General features: G+C 36.1%; 1 protein-coding gene across 3 annotated transcripts; it reads right to left on the reverse strand.

Annotated features, from left to right (window-relative positions):
* Positions 1-1,748: 1,748 nt before the first annotated feature.
* On the reverse strand, positions 1,749-16,384 carry LOC129434001 (leucine-rich repeat-containing protein 56). Of its 3 annotated transcripts, none has more exons than XM_055192786.2 (13): positions 16,252-16,384; positions 16,012-16,169; positions 15,779-15,866; positions 13,922-13,982; positions 13,231-13,327; positions 12,622-12,822; positions 8,480-8,660; positions 8,129-8,320; positions 5,983-6,047; positions 5,650-5,795; positions 5,360-5,565; positions 2,832-3,168; positions 1,749-2,714 (listed from the first exon to the last, which is right to left on the reverse strand). In XM_055192786.2, exons 2-13 carry the CDS (start codon positions 16,147-16,149, stop codon positions 2,543-2,545), a joined length of 1,884 nt encoding a protein of 627 aa, XP_055048761.2. In that variant the 5' UTR covers positions 16,150-16,169; positions 16,252-16,384; the 3' UTR covers positions 1,749-2,542. The 3 variants fall into 3 exon arrangements, with proteins under 3 accessions (XP_055048761.2, XP_055048759.2, XP_055048762.2); XM_055192784.2 differs by having other exon boundaries at positions 16,240-16,373; XM_055192787.2 differs by lacking the exon at positions 16,252-16,384 and having other exon boundaries at positions 15,779-15,908; positions 16,012-16,149.
* Between the last annotated feature and the right edge of the window lie 176 nt (positions 16,385-16,560).

Raw genomic sequence — 16,560 nt, forward strand, 5'->3', positions numbered from 1 at the left:
GTGCTTCTCTATGCATTTCAAAGCGAGGGGTGAGCAGTGGACTGAGCCGGTGGTTGCAATTCGCAATCTCACCACTAGATGCTGCTAAAATTCACTCACTGCACATTTAAGTGTAGTTTATTTCTGATAAAAAGCAAAATAAATAAACACCAAGTAAATTACCGTAATTCATATTTTATAGCTAAAGCGTATAGACGGTTTCATCGGACGCACGTGATACACGTCTGGATCCGAACTTTACTTCCGGTTTCGTTTTTTTAATGGTCTGACTAGTTGCTAAACTGATCTCTTGGACAAATGCCTCGTCGAAAATAACAAATGTTTTGGTTTCCTATGTAATCTATGTGTTGTTTTTTTGCTTGTTATATAAATAAGCTACGTTTAAAGAACTTTGTTGTTATTTATTCTTAGCGGCGTTTACCGGAAGTTACGTGCGGACCGTGACAGCCGCTTGTTTATGTTGTTACTGCTGAAACGGTTTATAAAAAAATAATAATTCAACGATTTCAAGTCAATTTTTTCAGCTTATACCACAGTTACCACACCATAGGTACGAGATTGTTCAGATGTTTTATTTTAGGACATTTGACAGGTTTTGTCCTAAAGTTAAAATGCTATTGTGAAGCCTCCGTGTTTACAGTATTGGGAACAAGATGGCCTATCAATATTTCTATATTATTTTTTGTCAGTATTTATGTATAATTTGTTCTAGTTTTATGATATCAGGAATGAAGCAAAAATAAAACTGAACAAGCAGGCAATCAATGGTAATTTACTGTAGGATATTCATTTTGTTTTTTATTTTATTTTTCAATTTATTTAATTTAATTGCTTTATTTGTTGAAATTAAATAAATTTCAGTTTTGGCGAAGTGATATAACTGTAATGCGGTCAGACCTGGAACTACTTCATAGGTGGGCTGACAGACACTTTTGAAATAATGCACACCTGTAGACCGTTTCTCAATCAATGACAATGAAGCATTTAATAGCATTTAACATTATTTACAGAAGACTGTCCCTCACCCCAACGGTAATTTTGTCATTGTTAAAATATTTTGACTATTTTGATACACAAAATGCTAGATAAAGGGATAGTTGACCCCAAATTTTAAATATTATCATAATTTACTCACCATCAAAAGGTGGTTTGGGGTTTTCTGGTTACTTTGTTGTTGTGAAAATCACTATTGTTTTAGTTGTTACACATATAAGTCATATTTATAACATCCTAAAACTGCCTAAACAATTCAGACACCGAGAATGTGCACTTAAATAGAGAAAACGCTTAAAGGGGACATTTCACTTTTTTTTAAATGTCAAATAAATCTTTGGTGTCCCCAGAGTACGTATGCGAAGTTTTAGCTTAAAATACCATATAAATAATTTATTATAACATGTTAAAATTGCCACTTTAAATGCAAATGAGTTGATCTCATTAAGGGGCGGTATTATCCCTTTCTGACATCACAAGGGGAGCCAAATTTCAATGACCTATTTTTCACATGCTTGCAGAGAATGGTTTACCAAAACTAAGTTACTGGGTTGATCTTTTTCACATTTCCCAGATTTACAGAAGCACTGGGGACACAATTATAGCACTTAAACATGGAAAAAGCCAATGTCTCCTTTAAATAAAAACTGCATTTGGGCTCTGAAGTACAAAGAAAGACATTGGGGGTTCAAAAGACATCAGAGTGAAAGTTTTTTGGAGGGTGAACTATTCCTTTAAGTCAAATCAGCCAATCATATTATACCACAACATTTTCAAATGTCATTTCCACCACAGGAGGCTATAAAACACAACAATATAAAAATATAGAAATATACATGAATAATTCAGAAAGCATATTCCTCATTCACGCCATGTGAATATTTGCTCTTTAGCGGTACAGAAGTTTGTTTGTTATAGTAAGTAGTAAAACATAAATAAAGATCTAGACACTTCAACAGTCTGAACAATCTGAAATTACAATAAAGCTGCTTGTTAAAACACACAATATGAGGCAAAAAACTGTGCATACTTGAAGGAACTGAATGCCAGAGGACTTTGTGACAGATATAGTGTATGCCGTTGTCATGTGTGGTACATATTTCAGTGACACTTAAAATAACAGTCTTACACCTGTGGCTGCACACGATGTACCAGCAAGACCAGACATGTTAAATAACCTGACAGAGGGATGCTGTGCTGCAGGAGAACAAGGTTAGGAGGAAGATATGACATGAACATCACCTCAAATACAGCATCTGGACGTGTATACCATATCTATGCAATAACCTGTTTCTCTGTATAGTGTATACACATTATACTGTAGAAGAAACATTAAGGACATGGCCAGCTTGATAATTACATCAATCATGCATGAAATATGTTTGCAAAAACAGCAGAGCAAAACAACAAACATATTTTACAATAGGCATGGCGCCCACTAGTGTTTCATCAGTGTGACATCAGCCAAACTATTTAAAAAGTGATCCTGAGTGTTAGGGATTACACTTTTGCTCATTTTCCTTTGCTTAAAATATTAACACCATGTCCATTATTCCAGGAGCCCATTTCCTCTGTTGGGCAGGAGGGTTCGGTTTGGTAGCCTTTGCAGTGCAGCTCTGGCTGTTTGTGGACGTTTTGGCGTAAGTTGATGAGATGTGTTAGAACGTATGATTGGTTTGTGCTGGTTCTCTGATTGATGATAATTCCCAGGAGCTTCTGACCTATATGGCAAAATAAATATTTATTAGCGCAAAGCATGGCAGATTCAGAAATGCAAACCTCAATCATGCTTGCATGTCCTGTTAACTATCCATTTAAACATAGTAACTAAAACATACCATTGTGCTCTAAGAGGTGTGATGCCAAGACTTGTGGATGGTCTACATGGTTTTCGGAGAATTTGAGGTGACATGGTTTTTACAATCGTGGTACTCTGGGGCTCAAAGATTGAGTTTGTCTTTAAGGCTCCAATATTTGACATTTGTTTGTCCTCCGATGGCATCGACATGCTAATTTCACCGTTATGAGGTTTGATTCTCCTAGTACGAATTTGTGTTATCCTCCGGGCACCAGGGGGAGCCACTGCACTCAGTGGTGGTGAAGGGGACATCATACAGTCTGATGTAGAGGTGACTCTTATTTCATTTTGCAACTCTGTGTCCTGGTGTAACAGATCTGAAAAACATGATAAATATATAATAATTGAGATGGCTGTATACATACCAACTTTATATGGCGAGGGCTTAAAGCCTTAAAACTTAAAAATATTGAACTTTTGCTATGCATTATATGCCAAAATAATTTCACTTGCCTTTGAGGTCCAAAATGTGTTATGTTGGGTTCACACAAGACGCGTTTGATGCGTCAAATTCATAGTTGGACGCTTGAACATTTCGAGGGTACTCGTTTCATTCTCACGTGAAAGCCGCGTATAAAATTCTATTCATCAAGACATTCACGCGGAAATTCGCTTAATGGGAGGGGCTTCTTCGACTCCGCTCGCTTCCTGTAAATCACGTCACTACTAGAGCTTGTTCCTGATTGGTTACTGCGGCGCGTTTTAAGGCCAAAGTTAAAAATTTTCAACTCGCGCATTTCCCGTGGCAACGCTCAATTCGCGCAAAATCGCGTCTACTGCGCCGCGCTAAATGCCTCATTTGTGCCGCGAGACCTCCAGCCATGCCTCAACGCGTCTTTACATTGACTTAACATTGAAATCACTCGCGCTTGACGCCTCTACTGTGGCTGGTGTGAACACCATTACTGTACGTTCACCCCAGAAGCGAATGAGGCTAATAAATTGTGCTAATCGCGCGTAGTAGGACTCTTAAATATTTTGAGTTGAATCGTTTTATTTGACATGAAATTTACGTTTTTTGCTCGGGAAATTCGCATGTGAAATTTGTATATACGCATATGTATGTATATGTATGTATATATATATATATATATATATATATATATATATATATATATATATATATATATATATATATATATATATATATATATATATGAAGAGTTTCATTGCAAAACGAGATAACTCTGTTTTTAACATTTTTGTCAAAACATGTTTATTATTATGTTATCATGTTATTATTATAAAAAACAAGATTTCTGAAAAATTAAAAAAACATAGTTATCTCGTTTTGCAACGAAACTCTTCATATATAGCTCAAGTTGAGTAAAGAGCGTTTTTACAACTAACCAGATTGTCTGACCTCCTCACTCACTTTCCTTCAAGCACTATCCTTTTTATTCCTGTTTTTATACAAGTACAAACGAAGATGTGTCGTACAGCTCCGGGTGTCCACATACAGCGACTATGATTTTGTCCTCCATTGTTGTTTCGTATTTCTGCCTCCGCTCGCTACGTCGTAATCACATCACTACTACGGCAATAAAGGTCCTGATTGGTTAACACGACATTAATATCCGCCATAGTTCAGATTTTTCAACTCATGCGTTTCACGCGAATCATGCGTGTCAAATGCTTGAAATGCTCAATTCGCGCGACATCATTCGCAGGAACCGCACCACAGGATGTCTATTGCGTCTTTGCGTTAACTTAACATGTAAATCACTCACGCTTAACGCTTCATTCGCATCTGGTGAGAATGCACCATTAGATGCAATTGACTGTGCAATGCAAGATGCATTCTCAGCATTGCCACAAGGGGCACTAAAGCAAGTATTAGCACGAACAAATTCTATGATCAATTTTCTCGTTCAGGTCAACTTGCTGATCAAGTAAAAGTTTGTTAAAGGAGTCATATGACCTGATTTCATGTTTTCCTTTGTTTTTAGAGTGTTAAATGATGTCTGTGCACATAAAAGATCTGTAAAGTTGCAAAATTTAAAGTTTCAAATCCAAAGAGATCTTCTTTAAAGTGAAGCCTCATCATCGCCTACCTAAAACGGCACGTTCAGAAAGAACGTCACATTTACATTAACGTAATTTGGCCAATCACAACGCACTGGATAGCTGGCCAATCGGTTCACACCTGTTTACACCGCACTTTCTCACAACGATGAGCTTTGTACAAAACGACCTGTTACAGATGGACGGGACTTAGAGCTGCTACAAAAATATACAGTATGTGGAAAATAATGAACCATAAACCACGCAAACACATTGTATTACACCAAATACACAAATTAATGTGCCCTTTTAAACTTTAAACTGTCTGCATGGTTATAATTAGCTAACTGAAAAATAACACATTTAATTTGGCGCAAACTACAGAGTAACTCAGTACTTTTGTGCATAGGTTTCTTACCGCCACAGCCAACGAAACACCACACATTAAATGTGTACAAAGGGTGGCTTGCAAGTTCATAATATTTGTATGGGTGAAAACATCACCTGGTGAAAAAGACTGAAAAGACGAACTGGAAGAAGTTGTTGCCTTGTAGACAGTCCTCTCGTCCTCCTTTTCATTTCTAGTGATGACATCGCTAATAAAACTATGATTATGACTGCAGTCGTCATCTTCTTCATCATACTCATCATCACGGTGGAGGATTTTCATAACCTGCGGCTGGCGGTCCTTTTCAATAGCTGATAGACGTCTGTCAGGGGTTATGAGACAAACACATTTTATTAAATAGAAATAGAAAGTGCAGAAATGTGAGTGGCTGAGAAAAGTTCAATACTTGTTATGCTCGATTCTCCAGGTTCTGAGCTCAGCAAAAACATCACTGCGGTCCTGACTGCTTGGCTGTTCATCGTCATACGTGCGTTCGGGAATATAACTACCGAGTCGTGTGCTGGGTCGGGTTTGAGAACGAGAGTTTTGAACCTGGACACACGAAAGGTAAGAAATTAATTGACTGGTAAGGGAGTTACAAGCATGACTTTTGCTGAACGATACTGAAGAAAAATTTGATAATGCTTTAAGTTTGTCAAATTAAATTCACATATATTTTTTCAAATTAATCAAATTGAATTCTTGCTGTTGATGATGGGATATGTATTATAAAGCTGACCATTTGTTTCTGTGTCCTTGCACGAACAGCCTGTAATGGATTCCCGCACAGAAAACTGCCAAAACCTGTGTGGAAACATTTCACATAATATTATTACTGCTAATGCAGGTCAGAAAACAAGCAGATCTACAAACAGAATTCAGTTTTTGCTTTTCATGACTTTTGCAATACTGCCACCTACTGTTAGCTGAGATTATCTATGCCCAAAATTCAATTAAAATCCCACTCACAGTCAAAAGGGAGATAGCAAGAATTCCTGTTACAGAGATCTGTCATAGTTGCTAGAAACGCAAAGGATAAGATTTTATCTTTTATACTGACACCTACTGGTATTACTTTAGAAAAAGTCAACATTGTGAAAATATTTTAATCATGAGCTTATGCGTTATATCATAAATGGTTAACTTTTACACCTGAAAACGACTAGAAAAGTTACCAAGATAAAGTGAGTATTGTATTGGGCTCCTCATGGTCGTTCAACATGGTGGCCACCACCACTTACAATACTGATATGACTATGTGTCATGTGAGTGGATATAATTTAACACAAATTAGAATTGTTATAGGTGTTAAATATTTTAGTAAAAGTACTTACTTTCGAAAAACGAATCGAATCGTGACACCAGTAGCTGCATTTCCATTACCCTTCAAATTGAGCAAAATAACGAATCAAACGGCAATTTCGCATAAGCTCACATATATCGCAAAAAAGTTTTTACGCACGGTTTGGATGGATTTTCAGGGAAATGTGAAAAAAATATATATTGCAAAACTGCAATGGAAACTTCGCATTTGCAGTTTTTTCGAATTTACAGGTCACCTGACGTGCCTAAGGTAGCGTGCCCACCAAAGCGTTTACGCATGGTGGCCGGCGTTTGTTTTCAATTGTTTCCAATGGAAATGCGGTGCTTTTCAAAAACGCCAGCAGCTGCGGGGTTTTGTTCGCGCTGAGAGTTGAAAAATATTCAACTTTGGGTGAAAAGCTCAGCTCGTCAATGTCACTTCTCACTCGGCTGACCAATCACAGTGTAGGAGTAGCGGGACAAATATTATAACAGCCATTGTATTTTTGTATTTTATTTGTTTGATTTTTGTAGCGCTTTGGGTAAAAAAGCGCATTATAAATAAAATGTATTATTATTAGGGCTGAAACGAATAATCGTGCAAATGCGCGGTTTCTCAACGAATGAATTTTAATGAATTACGGTGAAATCCCGGCACATCCAAACGCCAGGGGGCGCTCTCATGCAGAAACTCCCTTTGTGCCACAAAAGAAGTAGCATTACAAACGCTATTCCAGGAAATGTCTACAGGAATATTTATATCGCTGTTCTTCAAATTGTTTCAGGTGTTGCTTTTTGAAATGCACGTTATAAACGACTCCGACTCGTAATGATTTTAGATTGATAAGGACTTCCTACTGACCAAATGCCGTAGTACACGCACAGGCTGTGCATGAAACAAAGAATGCGCAGCCTTGCGATTCAGAATCGATTTCAGACAGGCATTTTTAATGGGACATGCGATTTAATCGTTACATCCCTAATTATTTTTATTATTAACCAACTAGTGCATCGTTCAATGACTGATAAACAAAGTAGAAGTATCATAGCAAGCAAAGTCGGCATCTGCCTGGCGTTTTCAGCAACGTTTAAATGCTTTGATGTCCACGCCCCCTAAAAGTCACATGATCATTCTTTGATGGTATGTTTGGTTGGCATTATAAGAACCGACAAGCACATGACATCAAAATACCACCAGAGCGATTCTGAAGTTGCTGCTGTGTAAGCTTTCGAGTCGCTCTTGTGGTATTTTGATGTCATCCACATGTCGGTCAGCGAGGAACCATGTGAAGTCGAACACACCCATCGCATCGTTTTTGGAATGACTTATCGCGAGACAAATACATTGCATTTGTTTAATGGATATGCCGGTTTTTGTAGAAATTTTGAAAATAACACTAACGTTTTCTTTAATAAAGCAAATATTTAATAAACACGCAGCTACTAACAATTCACAACCCTAGTAAAAATGTATAGACTGAATATACAGCAAAGCGTTTTGGATAAAAGCATCTGCTAATTGCAAACATGTAAATATATACCAATATATCCAATCCCGAACATGCTTAATACATACACCTTACCACTTGTTAGATTGCTGAGCTCATGATCCATGATGGCTGGATCGGAGTTGTTTGACCCTGGTATTGACCTGGAGCAAGAAGTGAGAGGTCTGGCACTGCCTGGGCGACTACAGACACTACTGGAGGATATTCTTGGGCTAAGGTGCTGAGCAGAACCAGGTCTCCCACCACATACACTGACAGACCGCTCCTCTGATGGCAAAAAAATGATTCACATCATATTTATAAACAGTAATGGACTGCCATTTCTGCTGGGCTCAAAAACTTCCAGGTCCAGAATTTAAAGTTACAGTCACCCCTGGTTGAACCACTCCAACCCACAAAGGGTTTATTCATTGGCCGAATGTTTACCTGTATCTGTGTATTCCTGTGTATCGCTGATGGAAAAGTCTTTGATGGATTCTCTAAGAAGAGTCCAGTCCATCTGTGTGCTTCTACCGCAGTCAGGTTTGTCTTCCTCGACCGGTGCGTCATCGAGAAACCTCAACTGAGGAATCATCTCACGCACCGCAGACCTGTAGCTGTAGTCCGCCTGTTCTCAAAAATACAACAAACTATATGTGACCCTGGACCACAAAAAAGAATAAGCTTTTCCAACATGCACAAAGCAAGAATCAAAAAGAAATGATTGATTTAGTCTGGTGTGGAAGAACTTGACTAGCCTGCATAAAACCCAGACCTAAACCCAACTGAACACCTTTGGTATGACTTGCAGGATTTAGGTCAAACCCTCATCCCCTAAACTCATCAATGACTTGTACACATAGGTCATTTCGGAAGAGAAAAAGGCTCCTTTAAAAACAAAGATGAACAAAATACTTTAAAATGGTATAGCATTAATATTGAATTTTCTGAAATAGATAAATATGTTTATTACAAGGGGTCGTCCTAATAGCTTTATCGGTAACACTTGAAGGGGTGTTCATAAGACTGACATGACACCTTCATAATCATGACATGACATGTGTCATGAACACAAAGAAGATTTTATGCAAGTTTATGACAACTGTGATTAAGTGTCATGTTTTTAATGCAAATATGACAATGTTTGAGATGTCTTTGTTATAAAAACTTGACATAAAGCAATATATCATAACTGACCACTTTTTACCACTGATACAAATTGAAATTGTCATTAAAATGCCATTAAGTGTTAATACTCTGTCAAATAGTTTTATAATAGCGTCATGAATATTTTTCTTGACCTCAACTACAGTGGTACAAATTTAATTTGTCATTAAAATGTCATTAAGTGTTAATACTCTGTCAAATAGTTTTATAAAAGCATCATGAATATTTTTCTTGACCTCAACAACAGTGGTACAAATTTAATTTGTCATTAAAATGTCATTAAGTGTTAATACTCTGTCAAATAGTTTTATAATAGCGTCATGAATATTTTTCTTGACCTCAACTACAGTGGTACAAATATAATTTGTCATTAAAATGTCATTAAGTGTTAATACTCTGTCAAATAGTTTTATAATAGCATCATGAATATTTTTCTTGACCTCAACTACAGTGATACAAATTTAATTTGTCATTCAAATGCCATTAAGTGTTAATACTCTGTCAAATAGTTTTATAATAGCGTCATGAATATTTTTCTTGACCTCAACTACAGTGGTACAAATTTAATTTGTCATTAAAATGTCATTAAGTGTTAATACTCTGTCAAATAGTTTTATAATAGCGTCATGAATATTTTTCTTGACCTCAACTACAGTGGTACAAATATAATTTGTCATTAAAATGCCATTAAGTGTTAATACTCTGTCAAATAGTTTTATAATAGCGTCATGAATATTTTTCTTGACCTCAACTACAGCGGTACAAATATAATTTGTCATTAAAATGCCATTAAGTGTTAATACTCTGTCAAATAGTTTTATAATAGCGTCATGAATATTTTTCTTGACCTCAACTACAGTGGTACAAATTTAATTTGTCATTAAAATGTCATTAAGTGTTAATACTCTGTCAAATAGTTTTATAATAGCGTCATGAATATTTTTCTTGACCTCAACTACAGTGGTACAAATATAATTTGTCATTAAAATGCCATTAAGTGTTAATACTCTGTCAAATAGTTTTATAATAGCGTCATGAATATTTTTCTTGACCTCAACTACAGTGGTACAAATATAATTTGTCATTAAAATGTCATTAAGTGTTAAAACTCTTGTCAAATATTTTTATAACAACGTCATAAATATATTCTTCAGTTCATACATTTTTTAAGTTTCCTCCATGTGTTTAACAAATAAAATCAATAGTAATAATAATAATTAAAATTGATAAAATTATATTTTATTGCATTTGGAGACTAAATCACCTAAAATTAAATAAAAACAGTACAATAATGGGTTAAGCCATGCAGTGGCAGACTGTTGATTACATTTAATTAATTAAATAAATTAAATGTTTTTTTATACTTGATGACGGTTGTCAGAAATGTGCGTAAAATCCCAGCCCACAGTCTCACGAAATTATGTACCTATAGTCACGTAATTTTTTTAATTCTTTTCGTGATACTGTCACGATTTTCCGTAATCGTATCACAAATTTCTGTTTATGTATCATTGTCACGTATTTGTTACTCAACTGCTTTGTCCTATTTTCTTACCATTGTCGCTTTGGTTTAAGGGTTAGATTTACATAAAATGACATTCTTACCCAAACGCAACTCTAACCCTAGCCAGGCGACAAGGGTTTAAAATGTAGAAAATATAAAAAAATAAATCCGAAAAATTTGTATAAACCAATACTTAAAGTGACATCCTAACGCAAACACCAAATCTAACCCTAAACTGAAGCGAAAAATGGTTTGAAAATAAAAAAGCAGTTGCGTAACCAATAAGTGATAATGACACATAAACAGAAATTCATGATACGATCATGAAAAAACTTGGAAATTCGGGACAGTATCATGTAAAAGAATCCAAAAATTACGTGACACTAGGTACATAATTTTGTGAGACTGGGTAGCATGATCATGACACGTGTCATGTCATGATTATAAGGGTCTCATGTCAGTCTTATGAACACCCGTTTAAATAAAGTGTTACCGCTTTATATATATATAATGTATATTGGTCACTTGTTGCTGTGAAAGTATATGCAAAGAGACCTGATTTTATCTGCAGTGAAGAGGTAAAGTAAGTGAGTAAAGCGTAGAATGAAAGTGAATGAGGCCGCCCTTAATTTCCCACTTCATGCATATTCAGTGCAGTTTGTTTACCCACTGCAGGCTTGCCCCAGTTTTGCGATTCTTGGCACTGACCAAAAACAATCCAAAACGAGATAAACACAATCTGATTAGAAGTCTGAAAGCACCGCTTTCAACCCAGCCATCATTTCATCATCTAGGTTAACTATAGACACGATATAGTCTGGCTATGAGTAACCCCCTTCTAACCAAAATTAACTTGATGTCATTTTTGCCAAAATAACTTGCGAAATGCATGATATTCAATCATGTTAGCAAAGTCATTACAGGGTGATTACAATGTGTGTTTCATTTATATATATATTATTATTTTATATATTTTGTGTGTGTGTGTGTGTTTGTACAGCTAGGGATGCACCGATATGGAAATTTTGGCCGATAGCGATAACCGATAACTCTTTATATTTGGGGGGTGATAACCGATAGATATATATATATATATATATATATATATATAGGCCGATAAATATTCATATTATTTTCACAATGAAAAACTCCCAGACCGTGGACATCTTGTCTTTGCACTAGACTAGCCTCAACACGTGTCATCTTCGTGCTATGTCACAGAAAGCACCAATCAAAACTCCACATGGCCAGCAATGAGCAAGTGAAGTGGTTCAACAAACCAAAATAATCCATCATTTATCGGCTTTCATTTATCGGCCTAATTTTGCTATCAGACCGATAACCAATAACATTAAAAATAAGCAGTTATCGGCCGATAACGATATGTCGGCCGATATATCGTGCATCCCTATGTACAGCTATTAGTTGTACTTTAACCCTTGAAACTTCTTGCTGATATGGCAAGAACAGCAAGAACGTCACACACACACATTCTTTGATCTCACTGTTTTAGTTCTTCATTGGTCAAGAAAACATGTCATGTGATCAATATGAGCATTGAGGATATTATGCTTATTTTAATACACAATTTTGTATATAAGTGACCATATTGGTATAGTGAAAAAAGCAAAAACATTTGAGACTAAGAATTTGAGCTATTTTTATAAATGCTAGCGCATTTTTAAGATTTTCTAAGGTAAGGTTCGTTATTCAGGAAAGTCTGATGCTTTTATCCAAAAGTGTTTTCAAGTATGTGCATTTCCTAGGAATCAAACCCATGACCTTGACATTGCTAGCTAATGGGTAAGTTTTCTGAATACTTATCACCTGTTCGCCAGGCAAAACTGTGTGTTTGATCACTTAGAGAAGCACATAAAAGCCACACAATTTAATATCTTTCAACTCTTCATTACTGTACCTCTGAGGATCCTGGACCAGGACGGGTACATACAGGGTTTCCTTCCAGGGAAAGAGTTCGGAGATTTTTACAATGGCCCAGATGCCACACTTGATTCAACAGATCATCCACATCGTTTCCCTCCAGGTCCAGCACTTCCAGATTGTCCATCATACTGAGATGGATCAGCTCTGATATGTTGTTGTATGCTACGTATAGTTCCTATGTAAAACACAGTTTAAAAATCAAAGTTTTAGACAAATTTATAAACATATTGATGAAATATTATTTATTAACCCTTAATTTAAAGATGTCCCTTTTTTAAAAGCTTTGGTTTACTCATGTTGCAGACAGGGGTTCAAGTCCGGTTCACATCATGGCCCATTCAGCTTTATCCCATCATTTTCTATTCCCTATAACTAAAACTGTTCCCCATTGCTGGAAGTCGAATGTAATTTGAATGACTTTTTAAAAAATGTATATGTGAAGCATTATGAAGATAATGGGAGCACTGCTTGCTAGATATGTAAATTGAATGTTTTTGTGTCATTAAAGCATAACAACGATGAAACTATGAACTATGAAAAAGGATCTGCAAGACTATGAATTGCTTCTTAACTTTGTTTATACCTTTAGGGAAGAAAGACAAGGGATTCCCTCCAAGTCGGTCAGACCACAGCGAGCCAACCATAAGACCTGCAGGTGGGAAAGGCTGGTGCCAAGATCCCTGAGGAAATAGTGAGAACAATAAGACATCATTCCCAGCAGAATTCCCTGATTCGTTTTCCCTATGGAGCACCTTCATAGATCCTGATACTTTTTACAGCCCCTTACAAAGCAGGCAATGTTTTACATCTTTTAAGTCCCATGTGAGCCTTGAGCTTACAAGTAACCTTGTGTGTCTCCTCCCTTTTGAGGAATTTTAAGACATCTGCATTAGTTATAGTGTGAATCTAACCCATGTACTACTAAAAATAACCTTTGACAAATTGATATATATAATTTACAAAAGCTTTCCTTTGCCATATTTCTGAAATCCAATGTGTGATGGTGACAGAAAAGAGCACCAGATGACCCAAAACCTTTACATTTTTTATGCATGTTGCAGACACTACCAGTTGGTAGACCAAAACACAAGTAAGATGAGCTTTTTGTGATTTTTCTGAAGGTCCTTCAAAACATATTTTTCTGAACCAGGCCTTACAGAAAGAAAGCCATACAGGTTTGAAATACCATAAGGGTAAGTAAATGATGCCATAATTAAACTGTCCTTTTATATATAGTATACAAATTATCTTAAAAGATAAAAAGGTGGTCTTACCGTATAGATAAAATCAAACTGTTGTTCATTTTCAGCTCTCTAAGTTTGGGCAAGTAGACACCTGACAGGCAAGAAAAACAGTAAAAAGCACATGACATTTGCCTCAAATGTCACAGATGGTGATTTCTCTATTCCTGGTTACTCAGTGATGTCCATCTATCCACATAGTCAACCACTTTCTGAGTCCAAACATACAATATGTAAAATACCCCAGATGATGGTTTGGCTAAGTTTCAATGCTTATTACATAATATTGGCTTTCCTGTGTCACACAAAAGATGACAGAGTGAACAAGAAGCACAAATAAATAAAAACCAGCGCAGCATCCGAAATCGTGCTGTGACAGCACTACTGAATGTGGGTGTAGTATGAATACATTTCGGATATACTACATCCACCATGTTTTCATTGTCATGTGACCCATATGTCCTTTGACCTATGGCGTAATCAGAACAACCGCAAGTATCATTTATGCATGTGTTGTTTAACAAGTACATTAAATCCCAAGATCTGCCCGGTTTATAGATTTCTGGTATTTTTATTATATTCCTTTTTTTAAATTGGTGGTCCCCATCAAATGCACACTTAAAAACCTAGCCGTAAGTAGTAGGTCATCCGGGCACTTTTCGCCTACTGTTTTTCGAATACTATGAATTCGGACATACTACTCACCTTACATACTGATTTTCGCATAGTATAGACCTTTTCATCGGACACATGTGCATTGTCACGGTTAAAGCATCTGGACTGAACTTGTCTTTCGGTCTCTGTTTGTTTAATGGTCTGCTAGTGGCTAAACTGAACTGTGGAACAAATACCTCATTGAAAATAACTAATGTTTTGACAGCGATCATAGATCACCACTATGTGAAGGGAGGTTTGGCTGCCGATCTGTAGGTAACATTTTACACAGTAACGTTAGCTCAGTGTCGTTTTTGATACGCAATAGCTATAATTTGATCTAAGGAAATGTACGTGTTGTTTAATTAGCTTGTTATCAGAAATAAACTACTCTAAATGGACTTTTTTTATTCTTTGCAGAGTTTACCAGAAGTAACGTTTGTTCCACGAAAGCCGTTTGTTTATGTTGCTACTGCTGAAACCATCTATATAGTATGGAATTAGGCGATTTTGGACGCGTTGTCTTACTGTAGATACGAGTGTATTACCTGAGTGACTTTAAAGGGGACATTTCACAAGACTTTTTTAAAATGTCAAATAAATCTTTGGTGTCTCCAGAGTACATATGTAAAGTTCTAGCTCAAAATATCATATATTTATTATAGCATGTTAAAATTGCCACTTTGTAGGTGTGAATAAAAATGTGCCGTTTTGGGGTGTGTCCTTTTAAATGCAAATGAGCTGATCTCTGCACTAAATGGCAGTGTCGAGGTTGGATAGTGCAGATTAAGGGGCGGTATTATCCCCTTCTGACATCACAAGAGGAGCCAAATTTCAATGACCTATTTTGTTTTGTTTGTTTTCACATTTTCTAGGTTGATAGAAGCACTGGGGACCCAATTATAGCACTAAACATGAAAAAAGTCAGATTTTCATGATATGTCCACCTTTACAGCTTGCCATTATAATGTAGACATGGCAACAAACTTGTTAATGGAGGATTTAACTTTACACAGATTTAGGACCAGATATAGTAAAGAAAATGTATCAACAAGGAACCATTTGGTAGTCAACATTACTCCATAAATGCTGTTACCAAGCTTATCTTGTCTCAGACCCAAAACGCTGTAATTATACACCAATATTGTTATTAATAATATGTTGAATTTGAAGTAATTTGATTAAACCCCTGTTGATTAACAGGGTTAAAAACTGATAATCATATGTCAGTCTCACCAAAGTTATTCAGAGAGATGTGTCGGGTGTCAACACACATCTCCAGCGAGGTCACTTCCTCTAGGTTGTCTGACCCAGACAGAATTTTCTGGAAAAGCAATTAAACTTACACTGGAAACTTTTCATTCATCTATTACATTTAAATTATAAAATTGGTTAATTTTTACATTTACAACCACGCAATACAATATAACTTAACCTTTTAATGTTTAAACTAAAAACTGACAGCCTACCAACTTTGCTGGTGATAGAGACAGTTCAACCATTACATGGTCAGAGTCCTCAGGGTCAGCAGGAGTTTGTATCACATCAGATCCATTAAATTCATTCAGAGGAGCTGTGCCAGGCCTTTTTATGAAGGTGTCACTCATGATTTGTTTTTCTGTTGTGTCTGAAGGGAATTACACGTGTCCTATATTTTATAATTTAGTTATCCTCACATCTAATATACAATGTCTTACCTTTGGGACAACCTGGTAAATTTAGTGTAAACGCATCTCTGTTTCTACACACTGGACAGCGAGAGCTGAAGTTTGCATAGCAACTGCACGGTTACTTCCTGGTTACGAGAAAGCGCACGTGTCATGTGGGAATTGTAGTCCAGTGAGATGTGTGAACTATAAAACAATAATTTATCTAAATAATTAAACAATTTCAGTTATTTATCATACGATTTTTTTTTTGGTCATAAAATGAATGTAATTAAGGCATGAAGCAAATATCAACTGGTCAGTTTCATTATATAAATATATTTTACAATTTCGAAATCAAAACTGTAAAAC

Source organism: Misgurnus anguillicaudatus, chromosome 6 (genome assembly GCF_027580225.2).
Source record: "Misgurnus anguillicaudatus chromosome 6, ASM2758022v2, whole genome shotgun sequence".
Taxonomy (NCBI): Eukaryota; Metazoa; Chordata; class Actinopteri; order Cypriniformes; family Cobitidae; genus Misgurnus; species Misgurnus anguillicaudatus.